This window comes from Benincasa hispida, chromosome 1 (assembly GCF_009727055.1).
Source record: "Benincasa hispida cultivar B227 chromosome 1, ASM972705v1, whole genome shotgun sequence".
Taxonomy (NCBI): Eukaryota; Viridiplantae; Streptophyta; class Magnoliopsida; order Cucurbitales; family Cucurbitaceae; genus Benincasa; species Benincasa hispida.
In genome coordinates, this window is record NC_052349.1 from 34418557 (window position 1) to 34428304 (window position 9748).

Sequence of the window (9748 nt, forward strand, 5' to 3'; positions counted from 1 at the left end):
ACATTTGTTATGCAGTGGGAATAGTTAGTGGGTACCAGTCCAATCTAGGGTTAGACCACTGGACAATGGTTAAAGATATTCTCAAGTATTTTAAGAGAACGAGGGATTACAAGCTATGGGTCTAAGAATTTGATCCTTACAGGATACATCGACTCTGATTTTCAAATTGACAAGGATTCTAGGAAATACATGTCAGGATCATTGTTTATCCTAAACGGGAGAGCTATAGTATGGCGTAGCATCAAGTAAGGATGCATTGCAGACTTCACTATGGAGGTGGAATATGTAGTTGCTTATGAAGCAGCAAAAGAAGTAGTTTGGCTCAGGTAGTTCCTAAGTGATTTGGAAGTGGTTTCAAACATGGACTTGCCCATTACCTTATATTGTGACAACGGTAGGGAAGTGGCCAACTCTAAAGAATCTTGTAGCCACAAACGAGAAAAACATAGTAAAAGGAAGCATCATCTGATACGGGAGATTGTGCAACAAGGAGATGTGATCGTCATAAAGATTGTTTTAGAGTACAACATTGCAGATCCATTTACAAAGGCTCTCTCAGCTAACGTGGTAGAGAGTCATATAGAGAATCTAGATTTGCGAGACATGTACATTATAAATCTATAACAAGTGGGAGACGTATAATGGGTATATGGATTCCCTAGTTTATTGTATTTATTTACCATATGCAAGACGATCCTAATGCTTCTGCTTAGGATTCGATCCCTTTAGTTACTTATCTCACCCATAAGAACTAGATCTTAAACAGGTTACTTAGTACATGAAGAAGAATTTTTATATTATGGCAGTTTATGAAGCAAATCATACCAACTACTCTAATCATGTTAAAATCTTGATGATGTATGAAGATAGGCAATAATGTTATTATATGAAGATGATAAAGCATAAAGTACCAACATCACTATTCAACAAATTTCTTCAAAAGATGACTTGGAGACTTATTGACGAAGGTGTTACCTGCAACAACATTTGAGAAGTTAACACACAATATTTGTATGTGACAACGAAGAGTATCAAATGATGTTTTCATGAGGGGGAGTAAATATGTTGCGCTCTTTTTCCCTTGACTATGGTTTTATCCCACTAGGTTTTCCTAACAAGATTTTTTAAGAGGCAGTCACTGAAGTATATAAAATAATGTACTCTTTTCAATTCATTAGGACTTTCCCATTGAGTTTTTTCTAGTAAGCTTTTAATGAGGCACTTATTTTATATAATATGGATATCTAAGGAGGAGTATTATAAATGTAATATATACTATAATAGATTATTTAGTGTAGATCTCTATAACCTACATAGGTTATCAAATATCATAAACCTTCCATTGAATTTCATGTTGTAACATACACCCTCCATTGAATTCTATGTTGTAATATATACAATTCAATGTCCTATAAATAGTGGTGTATAGTGTCTTTGTACGACACACCACAATTGAGTTCAATATTAGCTCTCTACTACCTCTCTCCTATTTTTCTCTTTTGTCTTGCTTTCATTGTTATTTTGTTGTTCATATTGCTCTTATTTCATCACATAATAATTATTAAATAATTAGTAATTAAAATTTCACCATTAGTTTTATGTTAGGGGATTTTCAAAAATAGAAAAATAAAGAAAACTATTTACATAAAATAGCAAAATTTTAATCTTCTTTGATAAGGTCTGATAGAAGTTTATCGGTGTCTATCAATGATAGAAACTGATAGAGATTGATTGACGTTGATAGAAGTCTATCATTATCTAATAGTATTTTTTTACTATTTATGTAAATAATTTGACATTTTTTCTGAAGGAAATCAGAAATGCGAGATTTCCGTGAGCAGCAGAAGCAAGACTATTCCAAATTACAATCATGAATGACTATAACATTTACAGTCGACTTGAATACAAACAATTATACAATTTACAGAGAAATTACAGTATGAAATAATAAAAGTACAAAGGGAAAAATTGTACTAACAATGGCAGAAGCATCTCCATGCTCCGATGTGCACTCTGATCGATCACAGTAACCACGAGCGCCCGTTCTACACAACTGAAACACCGCAGAACACAACATGAACACTTCGTACTCGTCCTCAACGATCTCCTCGGTCACTAAACTCCTCTGCAACAGCAAATGGCCTCCGCAGCACCATTGAAGGGCCTCCAAAAACCCTCGACAGTGTGTCGAGTTGAGTCTGACACCACCAACAAGGCGACCTTGGTATTTTCTCAGTGTGAAGAATCCAGAGGGTTGGGCTCTGTTCGGACTTGGTGTGAGGCAACGAACGGAGGAAACAATGATAACATAAACATGACTGGGCAAGTGGGAGAAGTCGGAGACCTATCGTATAGGTTAATGCCCAATCATTTAGATACAACTATGCGATCGTCTAGCAAAAGCTATTCGATCGTTTAGCTCGAAATCTACACGATCGTTTAGCTTGGGCCAGCGATCATCTAGCAAAGCTATGCGATCGTTTAGTAAACATTGCACGATCGTTTAGCTAGCACCTACACGATCATTTACATAGCCCAGTGCGTCGTTTAAATCTATATCTACTTGACGACTTCCATGAGTTTTCTTTTCACTAGAGAGAAAACTCAAACATTTTTCAAATCTTTTTGTAAAAAAACTTTTTTCAAAATAGAAAATCATTACCATGATCAATAACCACCCACTACATTGGTTTATTTAAAAGAAAAAGCATTAATTATCTAATAATTAATATTATTATAAATATAAATGATAACCAACTTATCATACTATATTTATAACCTATAGTTTATAATATTCATCTCATGAAACATATAAACCATAGTTCTCTCTCTATTTCCATATGATACTTAAATGTAAATCTCATTTACATCAATCCTCCACTAAGATGCATCTCATACATCATACCGATTATATCACATATAATCAAAAATACCTCTTGTCAAAATTTGAACATTTCAAAATCAACACCAAGAACTTGATCCTTCAACATGAATCCAAGCTACCAAGGGAACCTCATGGACCTGTAGATCTGAAGTTTCCAAATGATACGTGAAATAAATGACTAAACCTTTAGTTACAGGGATCTACCATCCATTAACTGGCAGATATCATCCATTAAAGTCCGACAGTTGAACTCTCCTCACTACAGATATATTATGGTGTCCATCTTAACCAATGAGGAGTGCGAAAATCCTTCACAGATCGCTTGTAAGTACAGCTGGGCCAATAACCATATATGCCACTGTAGTTACATTTTCTCCTTAAGTACCACTGATCCCTCTAATGAACATAAGTCATAGTTCTACTATGACTGATTCTTCTCTTCCAAAGAGAAGTTTGTGGCCACTATGTTCAAGTCCCGGAATAGCCCTTAAGGGAGTAATCTCTCTACTTATCCCTGCTTCGGGAAAGGAGTGAATTCCATATTGTGGGATTGAGTTCCAGCTCTTAGATCAAACAAGTCCCCAAAAGGTAGCATGTTGAGTTGGCAATCTGGCCACTCTCACCCATACTAATCAAAGGACCGCCTTTAAAGGCAAGAGTTCACAAAATACTCAGGATTGAGGTCGTGTCACCTATGGTCGTTTAGGTGAGATGTAAGTCTCTAGTATCAACGGCGTTATATACAAGAATCTAGTCATCTCGTGGTCTAGGTCTTATACAAACTCTTTGTATAGGACACCCCCGCTCTACGTCTCCACATGAATGGTCAGGATCTACCATAAGTGTTATTTAAGCGGGCCATATACGTAGTTGTCACCAGGATCAGGTATCCCACCTTAATCCTTATACTACTGACCGATTTAGGTTATCACTTAAGGCATGATCCACTTGTATATCACATATACATGCTTAAGTTCACATAAGATAACCAAGGAGCTTGTGTTTATTGGATATGAGTAAATGTCAGAATTAAAAACTTATTTATTCATTGAACAATGTGTATCTTTACAAAAACAACGAGACTCCAGGAGAATTAGGACACCAATCCCAACAATCTCCCACTTGTCCTAATGACTCGGGAGACTAATATACAATACAATATAAAAATGTACAATATACAAATAACTAGGGCATACCCCTGTATCATCTCCCACTTGCCCTAGACAAAAATGCCGTATGTCTCGCAGACCTAGACTCTCCAGGTGACCCTCGAAAACTTTAGCCGTGAGGGCCTTTGTAAAGGGATCAGCAACGTTGTGCTTCGATGCGATCTGCTCGAACTATCACATCATCGCGACGCACAATCTCCCTGATCAAGTGATATATTCATCTATGTGCTTACCCCGACGATGACTCCGAGGCTCCTTCGAATTTGCCACAATCCCGTTGTTATCACAATAAAGAGTGATAGACAAATCCATACTTGAAACAACTTCCAAATCTGTAAGGAACTTCCTCAGCCAAACAGCCTCTTTAGCAGCTTTACAAGCGCGTACGTATTCGGCTTCATAGTGGAGTCTGCGATACATCCTTGCTTGATACTTCACTAACAACTCCTCCATTCAGAGTAAACACTGACCCGGATTTTCGATTTGCGAGAATCTCGATCGGTTTGAAAGTCAAAGTCCGTGTATCCTGTAAGGATCAAATCCTTATCTCCATACAAGCATGTAGTCCCTCGTTCTCCGAAGATACTTGAGGATCTTTCTTTTTGACCACCGTCCAGTGATCAATCCTAGATTGGACTGATACCGACTGACAATCCCTACTGCATAGCAAATGTTGGGTCTAGTAGTACAACATAGCATACATCAAGCTTCCTACAGCAGAAAGCATAGGGATCCGTCTCATCTCCTCAACGCTCTTAAGGTGTCTTAGGACATTGATCCTTAGACAGAACGATTCCCTGCCTGAAAGAGTAACAAACCCCTATTGGAATCCTGCATCTTTGTTACCTGATCAACATTTGATCAATGTACGATGCCTGAGATTAGGGCTAACCGTTTGTTTCTGCGATCCTGAATGATCTGGATTTTAGCTAAAGTGACTTTTAGGTTTTCCCAAGAGTAACATTTACCTTAGATAGTTGAACAACTTTTTGATCATCTCCATTAAACTCTTTAACGGAGTCTTTGACCAAAACGTCGCATGCTTATTGAAAATCTATCTAATTCACCTTTCCAGGTAGGTTCCCCAGGTAAGTAGGGTGTTACGTTTCCGTCAACTTAAGAAACCCCAGCCTAACCAAAACCCGTTTAGACAAAAGGTCCCTTATAGATAGGTTTACAAAAAAATTAATCTTTTATTCCAACCAATTTAATCCTATTAACCGATTTTTAAAAAGATTAATTCTAGGTATACTAAACTCTTTAGAACCATTTGAACTTAGGTCTATCTCAATCCAATTTAAAAAACCCTTTTAAAAAACTTGAGTTCACCCTAAGTAGTTACACATGCAACTCTGAATTATTGATTTTAAGGTCTAATTTCCTTTATAACACTTATAAACGAAACAACCACAACGCAAAGCTAACACATGCAAGGCATTCATAAACGCTTATAAACAACCCAAGTGTCATGCTCAATGCATTGTCTATTCATTGCTACTTCTTTTGTATAACACTTTATACAAAACCGCAATGAAACAAGTCGAGCAAATAAAAACAAATAACCAGAGACTTTAAAGGCATCAAACCCAACAATCTCTCACTTGTCCTAAAGCGAAGTGGGGTATACAAAAACTTAGTACAAAACAATAAACTAGGGCATAAAAAACCCATTACAATAAAATTTTTTTCTATAATGTGAAAGTTCGTCATGCATTCTTCATAGACTAATTGAGTACATTTCCAAATTTTATTATTATTATTATTTTAAATTTCCATTTTCTAAATCATATGTTTATTATTTATATGCTTTCACAAAACAAAAAATTGAAAGAAAAAGTATAAAATATGGAATTAAATCTTTCCCCCTCATTTCCAATACCATCTCTCAATTGAAATTTCAGTACCGGCGGGAGACTGAGCACACTCACCGGAAGACAAGATGAAGAGAACACAGCCGCCGCCGTCCAAAGGCGTCTTTCAATCCTCGCGTCCACCTGCCCACGTCCAATCAAATTCCGCCGCGATTCCGATGTCAGCTTTGCCAGTAGCCGCCCTTCTTCCATCGGAATGTCTCGTCCCGCCGCCGCCTCCATCGACATGTACAAAGAACGAGCCGTTCAAATTTCTGCTGTCAACACCATCAATTCGTCTCTCAAGGAGCTCTTCTCTCACTCCTTTAACGTAACATTCAAACCCTTCTCTCCCCCTTCCCTCAAAGATCTCACTGAAACCATCAATTTACTTCTTCAATGTCTCGATTATACTCCGACTAAGCTTGAGGATGATCTCTCTATTGTTCTCAAATCCCTTGGGTATCCCTTCAAAATTAATAAGAACATCCTCAAGAACCCCCCTGCTCCTCATCAGTGGTACCAAATTCTTGCCCTACTTCACTGGCTTGTGCAGGTTGCTGTTTATAATTATAGCCTAGCAAACGATTCCAATTCGGTTGTTATGAGTAACGATGTGAATATATATGTGTTAAATAGCTATTTGCAATATATACGTGGGGATGATGATTCGGTGGAGGCTTTAGATCAGGAGTTTATGGAGCGGTTGAAGAAAGGGAGGGATGATGCATTTGAAAGCTTGAAGGAACTGGAGAAGGAAGTTAAGGAGCTCGAAGCAAAAGCCGAGGCCTTGCGGTCAGATCCCACGCAGAGGGAGGTTCTTGAGAAGCAGCAGTGTCTCCTTGAAGAAGATGTGAAGAAGTTTCATACAATGATCACTGGGTACAGTGAGAAGATGCAGGAAATGAAGAAAATCTTGGAGGAAAAGGAAAGGGAATTGGAAGTTAAAGTGCACGAGAGAAATAAGATTTGTGAAGAGAATGAAGAGCTGAAGAAGAGGGTGGAGTCTCAGTTGTTTAATCCTAGAGATGTGGAGAGGATGAGAAGAGAATTGCAGGCTGTAGAGAGGGACATCGGTGATGCCGAAGTCTCAAGGAACGTGTGGGAGGAGAAGTCATGGGATCTTGATGCAACTGTGGGAAATAAATTTAAGGAGCTTGAGGCCATTGCGATGGAATGTAACCAGGCTATGAGAAGGTTGCCCCTCTTTCACTTTTCTCTATTTATTGTTATTATCATTTAGTTCTTGTTTTACAATGTCTTAAACTTAATACTTTCGTCCTGTAGAACTGAGTTTAAATTTATTTCCACTACTTATAGGTCGTTATTTTGAAACCTTCTAGACAAGAATCTTATCAATTGTGAAGAAGTTTTAATTGTGTTGAATGATTTGGGGTATCTGCTATCAATTTTTTCTTTTAATGTTTTTCAGGGTGACTACATTATGAGAACATTTTAAAAATACAATGTAGATAGCTATGGTATATCTCCCCCATGGTCTTCTACATATTCAGGGGAGAGTATGTCGTGGCCAACCCAATTTGTACTTATCATTTATATTGATAAATTGAAATTCCAGAAAACGGACTATTGTTGGTAGAATTGACTACTATGAAGTCCAACATTCACTTAATATGATCCTTGTCGAATTATAGTTATTGCTTTGCAGGAATGTCCTTTATTGTGGTAGTTTTTTTTACTTGATTGTTAGTTATGCGTTTCATCTCCTCTGATTTTATTTGTGTGAATTCTGCATCTTATGGAACTTATCTATCTCAAATGACACTTATGAGTATAAGGGGTTATTCCCTTATACTAATTGAATTTTTTTTCTTACCAATTCAGCACAATTACTTTGCTGATACAACTTCCTTGTTATTAGATTAAAGCTTGATAATTGTCATCAGTATTTCCTGAATGCAAAGGGGTCGACACCAGCTGATGTGATGGGGATTGACTATAAGACAACCGTTAAGCCTGCACTTGATTCCTTTGCAGAGGACATAAGGAGAAGTTCTATGACGAAGTTGGAAGAGTTGATTTCTCTCAGGCAGCAATCAAGTGAAAATACTGCTAAAATTGAATCTAAACGACATCATATAGCTTCTCTTCAATCCCATATTAATGAAGTAAGCACATGACAGAATAAATGAGGGTTTTGCTTGGCTGCTAGAAATTAACTCGTACAAAAATTACTGATTGTTCAAATGGTTTCCATCTTCCAGGGTGAAACACAACTAATCTCCTTAAAAAATGAAATACGAGATTATACATTAAGATGCTCCACAGAATCTAAGAAGATGGTGGAGGATGTTCAACAAGAAGCTCATAACTTAGATCTTGTGGAAAGAGAAGCAGGGGAGAGTTTGAAGGTATTAATACTTTTACTACAATTATTGTCTTTATTATTTTTACTTTTTCGGGGAAGGGGGGGTGAGGGGTGGGAGTTGACCTTCTTTTCCTATCTTTTGGTAACTCTGATGAGCAGTTGACTTTGTAGAGGACGATTATTTCTGCGGGTAAATAACACTGTTAGACCTTGAATTTGAAAATAAGTTTCTAATTGATCCCTTAATTTTAAAAACTAACATTTTAGTCCTTTATCTTAATTTTGAAAATAAGTTTCTTTTATTTTGTTGTCTAATCCGTAAGATTTGTTTCAAAATTTAAGTCAAGTTTTGAAAACTGAAAAAATAGATTGTAAAAACTTGTTTTTGTTATTGGAATTCGATCAAGAGTACAAATGTTAATCTTGAAGATATGAAAAATATGAATAAGAAATTGTGAGAAACCAAACATAATATTTAAAAAACTAAAAACCAAATGTCTATGGGGTCTAAATTTCTTTCTAGATTTTGTCCAAAATCTAGATGGGACTGGTAATCCATCTTTTTGTTAACACAACCAAGTCAATCTTCTCAAAGATTTCTATAAGCATTGCACCATCTCATTGTTGTATCTCGTCTTACGCCTAAACTAGGAAGGAAAGCACTTAACGATATTAACTGTTACAAGACTTTCCACCACCTCAGTTTTGTTCATTTAATTTATACTTGATGCTAGAATCTCCTCCCATCTTATTATCATCTGTTGTTGGTTCTGTTAAGAATGCCAAATTGGCGCATCAGGAAGCAATAAAGCAAGGAGAAGAAGAAATTCAGTTGTGTGCTCGTGAACTAGTTTCATGTGTTGACTCTGTTTCAGAACATAAAGCATTTGTTAGATCCAAAATTTTAGATATGAAAGGCTGCCTCTCCAACGCTGCTGCCGGTATCTCTGAGGCTTTCAAGAATTCTATGCCTGTAGAATAGTGTACTGCTCTTCCACTTAGGGTTTACTTTCTCTAAAGCACTTTATGAATTTCGAAGAATTCTAACGGAAGTTTGAATTCTTATTGGAAACAAGATTGGTTTGGGCTTCAACATCGAAGATCTTTTGTAATTACTCTTTAGGCAATAACTTACTTAGTTGGTCTCCTTTCTTTAATGTGATTCGTATGGGCTTGGTTTTTTTTTGTATCTTCCTGTATTTCTTCCTTATTTCTCAATGAAAGCACTCTTGTTCTTAACCAAAAAAAAAGTTCCATAATTGCAATGACTTTATATAGCAATTCAAAATTCTATTTAGTAAGATATTTCCATTGCATTTCATACATTAAGATTTGTAACTGTATTTATCAGTAATTTTTTTCTCAAAAATTATAATTTATAGGCTTAAGGCTTACCCTTTCTTTCTAATATATATTCGACCATGTGTCCAAGTTTCCAATGAGTGTAACAAAACTATTATCAATCACTAGACTCAGCAATTGACATTTTTCTATCCCTTTTAATGACTTGTTTTTG

The 9748-nt window shown here is 36.5% G+C and overlaps 1 protein-coding gene across 1 annotated transcript; it reads left to right on the forward strand.

Annotated features, from left to right (window-relative positions):
* Positions 1–360: 360 nt before the first annotated feature.
* LOC120077060 (kinetochore protein NDC80 homolog) lies at positions 361–9515 on the forward strand. Its single transcript, XM_039030913.1, is given in 6 exon segments — positions 361–605; positions 6008–6038; positions 6040–7100; positions 7786–8032; positions 8129–8275; positions 9011–9515. Coding segments are annotated over 6 exon segments (1935 nt in total). The 3' UTR covers positions 9215–9515.
* The last annotated feature ends 233 nt before the right edge of the window (positions 9516–9748 follow it).